We start from the raw sequence: 18,510 nt of genomic DNA, 5'->3' as shown, positions 1-18,510 counted from the left end.
CTTTTCTGTGTCTTCTCCACATTTGCAAAGGAGAACTTCCTCTTATCCATAGAGGCTGTCCTTCAGGTTTTTTTAATTCCTATTTTTCCAGAGTACCAGAATCTCAAGAACAGCCTCCATAGGTAGTCTCTGTTTTGCAGATAATCCCCTCTCCAAGTGTAGAAAGCAACAAGAATATAAAAGGCTGAACTAGCATGCTAGTCCCCATCTCTTTTCCTATGTGTACAGTTCACTTGTGAGTAGAACAGCCAGATGAGATGTTTTTAAGGTCTTCTGAGAATTCATATGCACCAATAAATTATCTCACCTGGACCACAGGGTGTCCCCCTGTTGGTGCTTTGACTGCCCCTCGGCTCCCTTCAGTCTCATAATGGGCACGATGATGGGGTTTTGGCTGGATTTCAATCCTCAATTCATAAGAGCCAGAATGACTGGACAGCGGCCACTCAAGTGGTGGGAGAGACTGTACAGGAATGCTGGGCAGAAGGAGGGACAAATTCAGTTAAACATAAATTATGAATTGCACATTAACTAAAAAAACCTAAATCCAACAGCAGGCAGATGTACAATCTCTTCAAAACAAATAGAAAAGCATTTTCTTCCTTCCTCAGAGCATTGAAAAACAGAACTGCCCATGGATTGGCAGGAGATTTTGAACACATAAATGGAAGCACTTCATCTTATACATGTAACTAAATGCATTCAATTTACTTCTACAAACTAGTGGTGGTCACTAGCTTTGAATGGGCATTGCGCAAATTCACACAGTAGTGTAGAGGATCAAATCATGATCATAATAGAGAGTTCCAGATTTAGAGGTATTAAGCTTCTGAATATGATTTGCTTGGGAGCAATAAAGGAGAGGGATGTTGATTTCATGCCTTGTTTTGAGACTTCCCAGAGAAATAAACACACGCAGAATATTTCCCAGTGTCCTGAGTTCGAGTACTGGACGTGGGAAAAGGAAACACACACATAAAATCTGTGTTTCCCTTTTGATGACATATGCAAGTGCCTGTAACGTAGATTCTCTTGTCAAGTATTGGCATTCACTGGCATTCTCTTTCCAGAGGCTTAGATCTCTCCCAATTCTACTATGCAAGATTTTTTCAATGGAACTTGCCAGGGATAACACTTGGACCTTCTGAATGCAATCATGTTTTCTAATAGAGTTTGGAAACGTTACTTTTTTTAGACTACTATTCCCAAGTCCCACAGCCTGCATGGTACTGGCTGGGTGATTTGGGGGAGCTAGAGTCTAAAAAGTAACCTTTCCAAGTTCTATTCTCTGCTATGAACTATAACATGCCATCGGTTGGGGGAAAGGGTAAGGAAAGAAAAGAGTGTAAAAGTGCTGAGAAATCCAAATTTAGATCACGAGGGTGGGTTCTCTAACCAGAAAGGCTTGAAATCAGCAGATGAAGTTGGAAATGGTAGCCCAAGGTTTTTAAGCTGAGGCTGGATGGCCAATTATCAGAGATACCTCAACAAGGGATTTCTAGCATCAGGAGGCTCAATTAGATGGCCTTTAAAGTCCCTACTCGAGGATTTTATGGTAGACCATGTGAGAGTAGCACACCAGACTGCCAAAATATCAACCAGTCAATCCCTAGATATTATACATAGTGCTGCTCTTTACCCTTAAAGCCCTGCTCTAAAGGAAGCATGCCATGAGACTAGAATCACAGCCCAGAGCTTGCTAAAACAAGTTCTTTTTGGTACAGCAGGTAATTTTTTAACATTTCAACACTAAGATTGATTGCATTTTATCCTGCCTCTCCTTTAAAGAGTTCTCAGTAGCACAAATGCCTCCCCTGTTATTCCCACCCTGTGAAGTAGCTAGGACAGCAATTAGATCACAATACATAATTGCTGCCCTAACTACTTCATAGGGTTGTTGGGAAAAACAGAGGAGGCATCATCATTGCAGAGTCTTGTGGTTCTCATGTTGTTATGTGACTATAGAATATAGACCTATAGGCATCAGTACTGAGAAGAGACTTGAATTGAGGTATTCCGATCACAGAACAACATGAGAGCTATAAGACTCTGCAATGATGCAAGTATTAATAACACCAGCAGTGTAGCCAGAAGTCAGAGGGAAGGTGGAACAGGGAGTGGAGCTGAACTGAGGCCTGGCCAAATATAGAGATGGGAATCATGAGTAAAAAACAAACAAACAAACAAAAACAAATAAACCTTGTAACCTTGTTCAGAGATCCTTTCAGCTCTCAGTATATCAGAATATGTTATTACTTAACGTACCAAAGAGTAGTTGTGTGGCAACCCAAAGAGCAGCCCCCACATTATTGGAGAGTGTAAATTGAAAGCTTTATAATCTTCCCTTAGGTACTGTGATTGCTGTTTAGAAACAATGTTAAAAGTACCAAAAATCCCACACACATGCATAATGGTTTTGCTTTGTTTTTTTGGAACCAGGATCAAATTCTATATTGTTAGACACAGTGACCATAGACATCCTACTTACCTGCAGATGGGTATTGCAGGCATCAGTTGTTTCGGCCAAGAAGGTGGCACCAGCAAGATGGACTCTGGGGGTGGGTTTCTCCGATCATCCTGATCACAGGATCCAATGTATTCAATAGGTGGAAGCACATGACACGACATGCTTGCTTTGTGGGATGACATCGGAGAAGGATCCGGGCTAGTTCTCCATATTTTTGTGGGAACTCCGCAGATGGGATCTGTGCTGAGGTTGCTCATTGCATCCATGAGGCTAGATGAAGTGGACAGCTGGGTGTAAGTGACTGAAGATCCGTCTTCTCTCAAGGGAATCTGAGGCGAGGCCTGCGGAGAAGGGGTCCTCGATTGTCGTGGAGAAGCAGAAGGTTGCTGATTCCCGTAGAGCTCAGTGCAAGAGTACCTCCGCTTTGCCCCTGGTGATGATGACCGTGAGTTGGGACGTGGTGAAGGTGAGCGCGGCCCCAAGCAGGTTTCCTCAACGATGGTGGCTTGTGGGGACATTATTGGAGAGGTTCTGGGGGAATAATGAGCATGGGTGTTTTGAAATTGTGGACAAAGGTCATCACTAGGACCATTATTTGGTGAAACACATGGTGAGGTATAAGGAGAGAAATTTGTCTCTGAAATGAAGCTTGCAGAGGAGCCACTGCTAGGAGGGCTCAGGCACAGCGGTTCTCGATAGCTTTCAAAGCCAGGGACAGGCAGGGTAAACCTTGGGCTAGTGGCAGCTGAGCTGGACTGATGCTCTACCAATAGATCTGTGTCTCTGCTGCTGAAGGGACCCCCCGAATGAATCAGTTCATAAGATGGTGTTATCTCAATCCTAGGGCTCAAAGTAGGGGGACCTGCAGCCTTGACAGGGTCCAAGTAGCATTTTGACCCTAAGCTATCTGGCTGTCCATATCGGCTCATGTGATCTGCCGAAAGACTAGGCAAAACGAAGGGGTATGGCTTCAGACCATAATCCGAGACATCATCATGAGGGTAAGTTATTCCAGAGGGTGGGCTGATGATTTTATGTGAAGGTGTCGGTTCTTCTGGAAAAAGAAGGGTCGCTTTTAAGACTAGACATACCACTGCAGAAGCTGAGCAATCATGGGTTAACAAGAAAGCATTAGCGATAGTGCATTAGGAAAAGATTGCAGCATCTTTACATACTAATGATGACTGAATGTGCAAGGCATATATCGACTGCCTCAGAGCATGAGCATCTTGATCATTCCCAAAATAAAAACAGGAGAACAAGAACAGCTGAACCTGTACAATACTGCACTGGCTTCCAAATTATCTAGGGTTCACCCTACCCTATAAGACTTGGATGGGAATCATATGATCCTCTAGATGTTGTGAAGTGCAACTCCCAGCAGCCCTAGCCAGTATAGCTAATGGTGCAGAATACTGGAAGTTTCAGCCCAACAACATTTGAAGGGCAAAATGAATACAGAACGATAGAGTTGGAAGAGACCACAAGGGGCATCCAGTCCAACCCCTGCCGTGCAGAAACTCACAGTCAAAGCACTCCTAACAGATGGCCAATCCAGTCTTGGTTTAAAAACCTCCAAAGATGGAGACTCCGCCACTCTCAGAGAAAGCATACTTCACTGTCAAACAATTTTTACTGTCAGGACGTTCTTCCTAATGTTTAGGTGAAATGTCTTTTTCTGTAGTTTAAATCCATTGCTACAGGTCCTAATCTCTGGACCAGCAGAAAACAAGCTTGCTCCATCCTTAATATGACATCCCTCCAAATATTTAAACATAGCTATCATGTCAGCCCTTAACTTTCCCTTCTCCAGGATAAACATATCCAGATGCCTAAGCCACTTCTCATAGGGCATGGTTTTCAGAGCTTTCAACATTTTGGTTGTCCTCCTCTGGACACACTCCAGCTTGTCAATATCCCTCTTGAACTGTAGTGCTCAGAACTGGATACAGTCCTCCAGGTGAGGTATGAGCAAAGGAGAATGGAATGATAAATAAGAAAATGCTGTAACTTTATTCTATGTAAAAATTGCACATGGGTATAGAAAACAGTATTTTTGCACAGAAAACAGCATTTTTGAAGGAATTAATATACCTGTGTTGAAATATTATTTTCCATGCAGAAAATGTTTCCTGTGGAGAAAAATGTTGTTTTCTGTGTAAAACAATCAAGTATAAATTTTGTGCAGAATAAGTCTTGAATTGCAAATGGCCCTCAAAAACTGGATGGTTTTTGAAGACTTTTTTTTGTAGCAGGAAGAAAATTACTGAAATGACTTATTGCTACCTTTGAGAAGAAACTTATTGAAATGTTACATCCCTAGGTTTGAATCACAAGGTTCCTTCATTTGATAGAGGGAGACAAATTCCTTATTTGTTTCATGTGGACAAGTCTGAAAGTCATAAACCCACATCATACCTAAATATTCCCTTCAAATTTTAGGGCAGTGATGGCGAACCTATGGCACGAGTGTCAGAAGTGGCACTCAGAGCCCTCTCTGTGGGCACACACACCACTACCTCAGCAAAGAGTTTGCCAGAGTTTGTTACTAGAAAGTCAGAGGGACATGGCATTTTGTGATAAATAAATGGATTTTGGGTTGCAGTTTGGGCACTCAGTCTCTAAAATGTTTGCCACTGTTCTAGAGAATACAGATTTGGTGTAAACCAAACTAACAGGCAGACAGGAACCAACTCCCTTGGCACTGGCCATCCAACTTAAAATGAATGTCCTTAACACAAAGTATGATTGTGCTCACACTAGGTTGTGCGCACTTTAAAAATGTAAATCAATTATTTATTGGTGATAGTTTACCTTTTGTAAAAACCTTCATACTTGTAACCAGGGACGTAGCCAGGGGGGGGGTTTCTTGGGGTCCGGAACCCCCCCTTCCATTAGAAAAATGAATGGTGTGTGCTGCTGCGCTGCCACACCCAAGCCCCACTATAATGGTAGCACTTAGTCTGGACCCCCCCCCTTCCCAAAATCCTAGCTACGTCCCTGTTGTAACAGGCAAATGTTAGACATTTCACTAATTCTGCAAGTAACTGTGGTAGGTTTAGTAGGTTTCTTTATACCCGGATTAAAAACACTGCAGAATAACCATGCAAATACTTGGATGAAACTCTTTTGAGAGTTATGTCCATCACAACTATTAGGCAAGCAACACAGTCTTGAAAAGCTATTTCCACATCAGATCTAGATGTTAACCATTTCTGTCACCTACAATAGGTTCTATCATTTTTCTTAATACAGAATCTACAAGCCTCCATTACATGTAAATCTCATACTGTAATTAGACAAATCAAAAACTATTGTTAGTCTATGCTCTGACTTTTTTGTGGGGGAGGGGCAACTTAGGATAATGTATTTACATGCTGGGGGGTTGTTGTCTGACTCCATACTTATCTTTTCTGCCTCCATTTTTGGCTTCATCTAGCATCAGGTGTCTTGTCGTTGTTCACTATAAACAGTCACATACCCCCCAACTATCCAAGTTTGGCAAGGATGGTCCCATTTAATCCTTGCTATCTCACTTTTTCAGCTGCTTTACAAATGTCCTGGTTTCTCTCTTTTCCTCCCACCTCTTCCTTTGTCCTCAGCTTAGTTCAATTGCTACAAAAAGTGTTTAAAATGTAAAAAAAGGGGAGAGACGAGGAAGGGGCCAGGTCTTGCCTTTCACAGACCAATTTGGCTTTCCCCCCCTTTTCCCCGGGCCTTTCTATACTCAGCCTATGAATTCAAGGGTTTATCTACTGTATTTAAAACAGAGTTTTCCTGTTCTTCTCCATTAATTGCTTTTATCATCTTGTTGCCTAAGTACACCCTTTTGACTATACGTGTCCTGATTTTCAGCTGTAAAATACTGGAGGATATGCAGTCAACTATTATGTTTAGGTATCAGTGGACAGTATGGTATTACAATTAGCCAGCTAGCTAACATGTAAATTATTCAGTGTGAAGTATATGTTCCTTGTGTTCTTAAAACAATTAGACACACTCCAGTTTTGGATACAGAAGCCTCTACACAAACTCTGTCAGTGGGAGAGGGACTGTCTTGAACACACATGAATACACATTTACCCACTCACCACCCTGAAAAACAGCTCTAAAAGGCTAGAAACACCTCAAGTGCAGTTTCCAGTGCTGCAAAGAGCTGGAGCAGTAAGGAGTTGAAAATGAAATATAATTTGGTAAATTTTCCCCACAAACTACAAGACTGAGGAAGCGCTCCTCCTGAATTCCCAAAACTTACTAGGTTTTGAGGCTTCCCTGTGTATATTTAGGATGGCCACATGTTTAGGGCCCCAAAAAACATGTAGTGCAAATCTGCAAAAAATGCCCTTCCACACAAATACCATAATTCTATCATATGCATGCCATCTTACGTAGTGTGAGTAAGTAGACATTTACTCCCAGATCTTTGGCATTTTTGGTAAATTCTACCAGCAGTATTAGTTCCCATTGGTCCTGGGTTTGGTGTCCCTGACTACTATGACACTTTTTCCTCCTACTAGATCTCTCTCCCTCCTGTCTATGAACAAGAAATTATCGTCCCCAACATACATGGCAAGATATATCATATTGCTATTTAAGTTAGCGTGCCAGTTTCTAAATGTGCATATAAATTTAGTAGAATATTGTGTAAATCTATGCCTTTCCCCCTTTTTTGTGATGATGCATAAGGGAGTATGCTACATTTGTTCACTATTCATGAAATTATTTTCTTCTTAATTAATAAACCACAGTACAAACTAACACTACAATCCTAAATCTTCCCCTTTGTTTAGGGACAGGAGGCCCACTGATTTAAATACTTAGAAGAGCCTTGTAAAACAAAACAAAAAAGAAAGCACAGAAGAAATTAACAGTCTAGAATTATTATTTTTTTAAAAGAGCCTACCAGTCTGTACATATTTATGTTCATTGTTTGTGGCATGCTGATGTCCTGAATGGAAAAGAAAAAAATAAACTACTCCAGTTAACAATACATTTAATTAATGAGTACTCAGCCAGATGTGACTCATGTTCACGACAGACAACCAGACATAGGCAGCCTAGCAAGTGAACCTAGTAAGACTAGCCAAAGCTCAGTGGGAACCGGTCATAGATCAGTAGTAGGGCACATTCTTTGCATGTACAAGATCCCAGGTTTACTCCCCAGTATCGCCACTTGAAAAAAGATGGCATAGTAACAGTGCTTGGAAAGACCTCCTTCCAAGCCCCAGGACATCCACAGTCAAACAAATGTACTGGGCCAGAGGGATCACTGGTTTAAAGCAGTACAAGGCAGTTTTGTTTATTCCTGTTTATATGCTAAATGGTTAGAAGCTTTTTTTTTTAGGATTACAGCCTTAACCGTAGCAGAGACTCTCATTGCCAGCTGTTGTCTCTGGCTCTTTACAGTATGTCAGCCTCCTAGGATGAAACACTGATCTCATTTTTTTCTTCTTCTAGCAAAAGGAGAAATGGAACTTCAGTCTATGCTTTTGTTCAAATGACCACCATAATGGTTATAACCCAAGGCATGGTATACATGAATGCAAAATGTTCATTTTGCATGATGTGGCTCTTTGAGGTTAGTGCCAATCTTTGAACCAGTGGCTGCTGATCCACAGAGAGTTTCCAGACAAGAAACTGTTGTAACCGATGGGTACAGTGGGCCCTTAGTGTCTGCTGGGGTTTGGTTTCAGGACACACACACCTGCATACCAAAATCCACAGATGCTCAAGTCCCATTAAATACAATTGTACAGTGAAAGTGTGTCCCTTATATAAAATAGCAAAATACATTAGCTGTTTGGAATTTATATCTTTTGAGAATATTTTCAACCCATGGATGGTTGAATCCATGGATAAAGAATCCATGGATATGGAGGGCCAACTGTATAAGATAAGGTACCAGTCACTAGCACATATGCAGGGGAATGCCAATGTCCCAGCTCATGTAACATGAGAAGTACTGCTTTAAGTAATCACAAACAAGCAGTGAATGCCTCCTATTGATACGCTTCATGCAGAATGAGGTGCTTGTGAAATAATAACTCTGGTCCCACCCACTGGTCCAGTTTTGACTCAGAAAAGGTGCTACACACTGATTCATCAGCATTGCAGTGCATTGGTTTTTCTTGGAAGCTGATCACCAATCCCAGTACTGCTTCAGTTTCAATAAAAAGGATAGACTCACTGTCCAGGTTGGTGTGGCCACCATGCATATGTTTGTGACATCATAGTCTGTACCCATGGAAACAGTTGTGATAGTACAAATGCAGCATTGTGACTTCACTATGGAGTGGGAAGAGAAGGAAGCTGATGCAAACATAGCAGTCCCTGCTTTCAAGATTAAATTATTCTATTTGGCTCCAGTTTAAATCAAGCAATCCAGAGTTCAGTGCTACCAGGACTGGGTGTGTCATTGGCAAATAGCTGCCAATCATACTAGCCTAAGTTGGCTCACTAGGGACAGTTGCTGTTTTTTTGGAAAGCATCTTGGGAAATCACAGGAGGACCAGCCAGCATCCCTGCTTATTCAACAGAGAAGGTAGTTTTCTGAAAGGCTTCCCTCTGAATAACACAGCAACTGCAGATTCTGCTAAGTGTACTCCTGCCAGTTAGGATGAAACAATTCCACAAAAGACTGGAGATACAGTGTTGAGTCTCCCTTATCCAAAATGCTTGGGACCAGAAGTGTTTTGGATTTCTTAGTTTTTGAGATTTTGGAATATTTGCATATACTGTACGTAATGAGATATCTTGGAGATAGAACCCAAGTCTAAATATGAACATAATTTGTGTTTCATATATACCTTATACACATAACTTGGTGATTTTATACACAATATTTTAAATAATGTTGTGCATGAAACAAAGCTTGTGTACACTGAAACATCAGAAAGCAAAAGTGTCACTATCTCAGCCACCCATTTTGGAATATTTTGGATTTCAGAATTCCAAATAAGGATGACTCAACCTGTACCATGTTACCATCATAGATCTCGACAGTGTTTAACTAAACTACTAAGAACAAAGACAACTAATAGAAAACAAAGTTGTTGACTTTACACTGCACTTACAGCAAACCAGTATTCTTCATTTTAGGTAAATACCACATTACTTAGGAACACCCTGCTTCTATTAAAATTAATGACTTAAATTGCAAGAAACTATCCACAATCTAAAAGCTTTGTGACCTGGGATAAAAAAAAGGGGGGGTGAGCTTGGGTGGTGGATGTATGTGGCAATAGTTTTGACTCACATCATTTACCTGTAAGTACCTGTATTATTCATGTTGCTTCACTGGAGATTATCACACGGGGGTTATCCCTTTCCTGTCCTGTCCTTCCTGCATGATCATGGGAAGGACTTTCAGATGCTGAGCAGATCCCGTCATTAACTCGTCCAGAAAGCGTGACTGATCTTGGTCATGCAAAAGACTTTCAGATGATGTCTCACAGATCCCGTCATTAACATGTCATTAAAGCAACATTGGCTGGCATTTTACAATAATGGAAGTCTACATTACTGCAATGCTGCTTTAATGATGGATTATTGGTGGGATCAGTGCTACGATTTGAAAGCCTTGCACACTATCGCAGTCATGGATGGGTTAATGATGGGATAAGGATGGGGGAGTAATCCCATTCCTATCCTGTCTGTGTGTGATAATCTCCACGGTATTTTAAACAGATGATTAATATACTTTGAGGCTCCAACATTATTTGAATGGCAACTTCCATTATTCCTCACCACTGACTATGCTGTCTAGAGCTGATGGGAATGTATGCCAAAATATTTGGAAGACCACATTTGGCTACCCTCATTTTATTTTTATTACATTTCATTGTAAAATATAAAACACAAAGCTAGGTTTTTAGTTACCTAAAAATAAAACTGATCAAAACCACAGAACTGCTTGTATATGAAGTAATGAGTTTTTAAATGTCCAGAACAAAAAAAAACAAAAAACCCAAATTGTTAGGTGTTCACATTAGTCTGAGCAGATGTTTCTTTTTAGCTGTAGTAACAAGACAGGATTTCAGGATAAAACAATATAGCTTTAACTGTCGTTGCCAGTAACACAAGCTAGCTCTTAGATTGAATTAATATCCTTGGTGTCTCTCTCTCTCTGAAGTCAAAACAACAAATTCCAGGCCTCACTCCTCTTTCCATTTTAGATGAAAAAGTGAGTGTGGGAAGTCCGAAAATCCTTAGGTGCTATCATTCTTTTGCATTTTGTACTGACAAAGTTGCTTGATGTAATATATCACCTGTATTTATTCTGTGGGCCAGTCTACGAGCCCAATGTCATGATCAGGAGAACACAGGAGAATGTTGAGGAATTGTCATTTAACCCCCGCCAATCTTGAGTCCTCAAAGAGAAAGAAATTTGCCGAACCCATCAGATGAGTCCACTAGAAAGAAGGCCAATCAAGGGGAAAATATTGAAGAAATAAATAATTCACTATCAATAGGAAGACTAATGTTAAGATTAATAAGGGTTACCAGACCAGGACTGCCAAAGGCCCTGAGATTTTAGGGTCAAAACCTGACACCTAGGAACTACTTCATGTAGTGTCACCAGGGTAGTCTCTATAAGTTTCATTAAGCAACTCTGAAATCTAGCAACCTTACTAATAAGGGAATAAACTGCAGCAATCAACACACATTTCAAGTATGTTCAATGTACCATGTGAAGCACAGTAACTTACTTAAGTGAAAACAACGAAGAGTTTAGTGGCTTCTTAAAGACCAACAAGTTTTATTTGGGATATTATTTTGTGGACTGTAGCCCACTTCATCAAATGTATAAAAGCTTATACAAAATAAACCAGTTGTGTGCCTTCAAGTCACAACTGACTTATGGTGACACTAAAGCAAATCTATTATGGGACTTTCCTGACAAGATTTGTTCGGAAAAGGTTTGCTTCTGCGGCTGAGAAAGTGTGATTGGTTCATAGTCACCCAATAGGCTTCGATGGCTGAGTGGGGATTTGAACCCCATTCTTCCAGAGTCCTAGTCCAACACTCCAACCATTACAACAAACTGACACCAAACTAGGAGGAGTAGCTAATACCCCAGAGGTTAGGATCAAAATTCAAAATGACCTTAATAGATTAGAAAGCTGGGCCAAAGCTAACAAAATGAATTTCAACACGGAGAAATGTAAGGCTGGATGGCCATCTGTTGAGGGTGCTTTAATTATGATTTCCTGCATAGGGGGGGGGGGGTGTGTGTGTGTGGACTGGATGGTCCTTGTGGTCTCTTCCAACTCAATGATGTTTATCACACTATACTCTTAAAGTGCTACTATTCCACTTTGACTCCTCTAAATTGGCAGTTTTAAGGAGGAGTATTTAGAATACTCCTCCTTATAACTGCCAATCCCAGAATGCAACAGGAGGCAGCTAGAGGAGTCAAAGTGGAATAGTAGCACTTTAAGAGTATAGTGTGATAAACATCTATGATTCTATGTATGGACTTCCTGGCCTAATGGTTTAATCTGTCATAACTTATCAGGATTCAACAGGCAGTTGTATGAGATGGCTAGCACAGATTAGTTACTGTGGACAAGAATTTTCTTATTGTGTTTCTTATTATGGAGACAAACTTTCTGCAGAAGAAAACTTGGCTTATACCACTAGTGAGATGTTATGTAATGGAATGCTTCTGCAGACAGCATCCCCTCCCCATATATAACAAGACTCTGAGGATATTCTTTCACCACAGTATTCTCCTTCTCTAGCTACTCTTCTATGAGGAAGGATCTATTTTATTCATTTTATATGGAGAACTATTCAGTCATGCAAGCTGAAGTGGTATTGCTCAGATACAACTTGAACCCTCTGTGAGGAGTAAGCTTAGAAAAATTATAGCCCTGACCTATGGCAGTTTTATAGTTCTGCTACAGTATATAATACAGTAGTATTCTTTTAGGCTAAAGGCTTAACATTTCTAGACCAAGAGTCAAAATTTTGCATAAGAAAATTAAAAGAGCAATGCTGGATCAGATGAAAGGCTTATCTAGCCTAGCATTGTGTTCCCACTGTGGCCAAACTGATACCAACAAGAAGCCCACAAAAAGAACATCAGTACATTGTCAGCTTCCTGGTGTCAAAGATGTACTTGTTGATGTCTGCCTTCCAGTTGTGTCTGACTTATGGCAACCCTAAGGTGACCCTATTGCAGGGTTTTCTAGGGCTGAGAATGTGTGACTAGCCCAACCTCACCCATTAGGTTTCCATGGCCAAGGGTGGAATTGAACCCTGATCTCCAGTCTTAGTCCTAGTCCAACACCCAATGCTCAAATCACTACACCAGATTGAATCTCAGAGACATATTATGCCTCTAATAGTAGCAGTAACATATACCCATGGTGTCTATAAACTATGGGCAGTTTTATCCTCTATGAACTTTCCTTACACTCTTTTAAAATTGTCCCAGTTGGCAGACTTCACTGTGTCTTCTGACAGCAAACTTTGCAGTTCACCTATGCTGTGCATGGAAAGTATTCTCTTTTATCTGTCACTGTTCAGATCCACTGGATGACAGTTGTAGCATAAAAACTGGCCTGTTGAGCCAGACAAAACATTCATCTATCACAGTATTCTGCTTCTAGCAGAAGCTAGCCAGTTACTCTGGATACCAATAAGCATGATATGATATTTACAGCCATCTATTGTTTATTCCTAGCATTTAGTAATCCTAAAAATCCAGAGATTATGCAATAGAAAGCACATGGGCAGTTGCTAGAAGAGAAATCCCCCCCCAACTCTTTGCCATTCCATCTTCAGTGCTGAATGATGCTGCCTTCTAGACCAGTCAGTTTAGCAGAGGCAACTGTGATAAACTCACATGTATGTGCACCTTGGTTTTTACCTGTACACTGGTTTGCATCCAATGCAGTGCTTGCACTAGAATGCTCATGCAAGGGGAGTTCCCCATTCTTTTTTTTTAGCAATGCAGAACCCTGCTACTGCTGCCCACTACCCCTTCCATCTTCTCCTGAGGATTTATGGATGCTCAAGAAAGTCCAGGAATAGGGACTACAGTGGGGGGAGGTAATTGGGTGGAGGCAGTTTACACATGCTTTGTGGGGTGGGGAATGCACCCAGTATAAAAGTGGGACTCGTGACTTGAATCTTCCTCCTACAACATGCCTCTACGTGACTTCCTTTCCCAATGCAACCCTCTGGTCCTATAGCCCAGGACTTGCCTAATGAGAGTCTCCTGAGAACAGAAGAGATATTTAATGCATTTGAGAGTCAAACTGTAATATGGAAGATGGGAACAAGAAATTCCCCACAGTAAATTACAGTCTCTCGGTAAAGTGAATACAATTTAGCATGACTAATTACAGTGGGCCCTTGGTATCCCCTGTAGATACCAAAATCTATGGATACGCAATTCCCATTCTATTCCATGGCATAATAAAATGGTGTCCCTTATATAAAATGACAAAATCCAGGTTTGCTTTATGGAATACATACACACACACACACACACACAAATATTTTGAAGTTGTGGATTGTTGGATATGTGGATAAAGAATCCATGGATATGGAGGGCTGACTGTACTCCTCTAACTTATATGAACCTGCCAGAATCTTAAGATCTATAGTGGAGTGCTTTTTCTTGATTCCATCATCATCATGTCATAGAGAAGGCATGAGAGTGTGCCAATCCCTTCTGAGGTAGGCTAGACTGGCCCCCTCCTTGCACTTCTTTCACTGACAGGGAAAGACCTTTTTGTTTAAGCAGGCTTTTGATGTATAAGCAGGGAACTTCCTTTTGGGGGGTTGCTTTATTTTTTTAACTTTTGTATGCCTTTTAAATGATTTTATTCTGTTTTAATATGATCATTTTAAATTGCTTTTTAAATTCAGAGTCATATAGGGTTGCCATATCCCGCCTGGGGGCGGGACTTTCATGGTTTGGGGCGTGGTCACACGGTCCCGCCCCGGTTTGGCCCCGCCCCCCACCAACGCCAGGCAGGGAAAAGAGCCTCGCCTCAGCAAGGCTCGTTCCCTGCTTGACCTCCTCCGCCGGCCAGGGAGGCGGGCTGGGAGGGCCAGGGGAAAGGGTCTCGCCTCGGCAAGGCCCTTTTCCCCTCCCTTGCCGCTTTCCCCGCTGGCCACGGAGGCTTCAAGGCAGGGACGAAGGGTCTCGCCTCAGGGAGACCCTTTTCTCCCTGCCTTTAACCTTCCTCCGCCGGCCAGGGAAGCTTGAAGGCAGGGAGGAAGGGTCTCTCTGTGAGGGGAGACCCTTTCCTGTCTGCCTTGAAGCTTCCTCCGCCAGCCAGGGAAGCTTCAAGGCAGGGGAAAGAGCCTTTCTTCTTCTTTCTCCTCCTCCTCTTCTTCTGTCTCCTCTCCTCCTCCTCCTCCTCTTCCTCCTCTTTTTCCTCTGCTTCCTCCTCTTTTTCCTGTTCTTCCTCCTCCTCCTCTTCTTCTCCACCTCTTCTTCTCCACCTCATCCTTTCCCTCTTCCTCCCCTTTTTCTTCCTCTACTTCCTCTTCTTCCTCCTCCTCCTTTACCCCTCCTTCTCCTCCTCTTCTTCCTCCTTTTCTTCTTCTCCGCTTCCTCCTCCTCTGCTTCTTCCACTCTTCCTCCTCTTCTGGTTTTTGGCCAGAAAGGGAAGCACATTTCTGCCATCTGTCTAGAAATAATGCCAAATGTCCTCCATTTTTATCATGCCTAAGAAATATGCATTTATATGAAATTTTTTTAAAAAAAACATCAATTTTTTTTGAACGTCCTCCATTTTTTCAAAATGTGTCCTCCATTTGAAAATTGTGTCCTACATTTGTCCTACATTTGTCCCAGTTTGGAGGTCCTGACTTATGGCAACCCTAGAGTCATAGCTATATCAGTCTGGAATATCAGTATGCAAGGGGATCTTGTAGCACCTTTGAGTCAAGAGCCTTATCCCATGAAAAAAGAACCCAAAATGCAGCAAGAGAGAAATGGCATTCTCTTTGCCTCCCTATTTGCTGTCATTGCACTTTCGTTCCCCTTCCAGAGGGAGATGGTCACAAAAGCATACCTTTTGTCAAACAGATTTTTCCAGCATGACAAAGACAAGCTTTTACAACTGTCTCCCTCAGGAAGAGAACATAACTGCTTTGACAGCATAAGGAGAGGCAAGTAAAAGGCTGCTTCTCTCTCACTGCATCTCAGCTTTATTTTGTCAAGTGTGCAAAACGAGTTGTAACATATCTTTTACAGACTCGGTCTGGGGAAGCAGACTAAGTCTATGAAAGCATATACCGGTTTTTAAATGTTATTGTTAGGTTAATAATCAGTTCTTTTTGTGAGCCACCTTGGTTCCCACTCTGGAGAAAGACAGCATACAAATAAATAAATAATAAATTAATTGTGACTCTTCATCTTAGTGCTTTTCCTTCTACACGCCTGCACTTGATGTCTCAGTGCTGGCTAGCTGGCTGGCTGTCAAAGGTGTGAACTGACTTCCCATGAGAGTGGAGTAGCTGAGGTGATAAACAACATGAAAAATCTAGTCAGAATACTATTGGTTAGTCTCAGCTATGATAACCTTATTGAATCAGCAGCTGTTAATTGTAGGTGTGTGTGTGTGTGTACATGCTGTATGTATCAAGTAATTTCCAACTTATAGGGGCCTTTAAGCAAACCTGTCATGGGGTTTTCTTGGCAAGATTTGTTCAGAGGAGGTTTGCCATTACTTCCCCTGAGGTTGAGAGCATGTGATTTGCCAAAGGTCACCTAGTGGGTTTCATGGCCAAGCTAGGAATCGAACCCTGGTCTCTAGAATCATAATCCAACACTTAAACCACTATGCTACACTAGTATATACATGTATGAAAATTCTATTTATTCAATGGTTTTACCCTAATTGGGACTAAGAGTGCAATTCAGGCCTCCATTTGTAGTGCTAGGTCAGTAGTGGTCCATTCACACCATAAGTAACCTCATGCTCTTTCAGACTTCCATGTATACATGTGAAAGAGCCATAAAACTATATGCATAGAGGCACAAATGTTTCCACTCTACCCCTTTCATTTGAGAGATCTCTTTAGGGCAAGACTGCAACCCTAGAAGAAAAACAAAGAAAGTCTGGGGTCTTAACCCCTCCTGTGGTTTCATTTCTGGTTAGCATCCAAAAACTAGGAAATTTTACCAGTTCCAGCTCAGATGTGACTAACATCATTTAGAAAATAGTCATCTTCTACAACTGCCAAGCACACTTAAGACATGTGGACTGAAGCTTTTTTATATATATAAAAAACCCATCTCTTTGTAAACATGCTTTAATCTTAGTACATTAAAGATCACTGATGTACAAAGGATTACTTACAGACTTATAATAGTGTCTTTTGAAAGACAAGGAATGTCCTCCAGATTATATGTTCCATTGTGATCTCTTCTACACTAATTATTTCCATCTTGAAAATGCACAAAATTAATAATTATCATGGTATCCAGGCATTCAGTACAATGAAAACAGTATCTGGATGGTCCTTCCAACTCGTACTCCTTTCACCATTAGTGCTAGGTTAAAACATTTCACACTGTTGACATATAATCTTTACATTAACTTTGTAACAACTTGATTCTACTCTTCCTCCTGAAAGCTCAGGTAATGTGCATAACCCTCCCTATTTTGAATTCACTACAACCTTGAAGGCTGAAGAGTGAATGTCCCAAAGTCACCAAAAGCAGAAATCTAAATGCTGGTCTCAGTGATCAAAATCCAATGCCTTTTCTCTCATGCCATAACAATTTCTCTTCCTACTTTAAACATGCACACATTGCACAACTGCTAACCCAAACAACAGATTTCTGCTTGAAAATGCTTGAATCAATACCCCTGCCTTTAGTTATTGCAGCACTACTGTCACTGATATACTATCCATCTTTACTTAGATGTAAAATCTATTGAAACCATTGTTTTCTCCTGAGTAGACAAAACAGCAACCAGAGACACATATAAACCTGGAAAGGATGCCACAAGGTGAGTTAGGGCTACTTAACACAAGGGCCAAAAGTCCAAATGGACTTCCCAACCTATTCTACCTGCAGCCACCCTGGAACCTGTTTTTCTGCAGGGACAGTGGCTAGATATCTACACGTGTCCCTGCATCCAGATGTTGCCTTGGTCCACCATTGCTCCTTTTCCTTTGTCAGCTCCTCAGCAGAGCTAAGATGGATAGCGGCCTGGCAGATGCCACCATTTAACTTGTCTAGGCCAGTTCCCAGACCAGTACAATGACAAAAATGTTTTTCTCTCCTTGGTGCTGCTTTGATCTGGGCACCTCATTTCTGACCTCAGAGCAAGCAGCTGTGCATCAGTATGCCAGCACCAGCAGTGGCGCCAACGAAGGAAAAACTTTTCCGTAGTTGTTCCAGGCCAGGAACTGGCCTATACATTGTGGTAAATGGTGGTGACTGCCAGATAGCAATCTGTCCTGCCTCCCCACCCACTACACCCCAAATCTGGGACTGATTCTGCAAACTCTGGAGAAAATTGAATTTTTAAAACCCAGGTTAAGGTGGTACTGAGAGCCAGTGTGGCGTAGTGGTTTGAGAGTTGTGTCATTCAGGTGTCAGGCTTTTTAGTGCGACAATGCAAATGATCTCACTCAGGCATTCTGGGTTTGTTATTCATCCTATGGAACCGCATCATTGCTCACATGTGCAAGGATTCAAATAAACATGGTTGTCAACTATGCAAATGCATTCGGAACACATTCAAGGCATGCAATGTTTTATCCAGGGTCTATTTGAGTCTATTCACATTGGTTATTCAGATTACTGACAATGCAGATCTTTTTAAAAAGCTTGGGGGAAAACTTTTATATCAATTATCAAAGATTAAGTGGAGGTTTTGGCAATCTTCCCCCCCCCAAAAAAAACCCCTCTTAATTGGGGGCATTCTGGATGCATGTGAACAATGGAGATTCAGCTCGGATATATCCTGGATTATTTTCACCATCTGAATAACCCCTACAACTCTGGAGACTATGGTTCAATTCCCAGCTCAGCTATAAAACCTACTGTATGTCCTCGG

General features: G+C 41.5%; 1 protein-coding gene across 1 annotated transcript in view; it reads right to left on the bottom strand.

Moving 5' to 3' along the window:
* The window catches only part of NFATC2 (nuclear factor of activated T cells 2), a 184,235-nt gene that overhangs the window by 135,604 nt on the left and 30,121 nt on the right, over positions 1 to 18,510 (bottom strand). Inside the window, exons 2-3 of the mRNA XM_042466007.1 lie at positions 2,489 to 3,521; positions 308 to 476 (exon numbers count right to left, since the gene is read on the bottom strand). Coding sequence (XP_042321941.1) covers positions 308 to 476; positions 2,489 to 3,521 — 1,202 coding nt within the window. The remainder of the gene's footprint in view (positions 1 to 307; positions 477 to 2,488; positions 3,522 to 18,510) is intronic.

Source organism: Sceloporus undulatus, chromosome 4 (genome assembly GCF_019175285.1).
Source record: "Sceloporus undulatus isolate JIND9_A2432 ecotype Alabama chromosome 4, SceUnd_v1.1, whole genome shotgun sequence".
In the NCBI taxonomy this organism is placed as follows: Eukaryota; Metazoa; Chordata; class Lepidosauria; order Squamata; family Phrynosomatidae; genus Sceloporus; species Sceloporus undulatus.
Note: the sequence above shows the minus strand (reverse complement) of the source record. Positions and strands in the feature narration are given on the sequence as shown.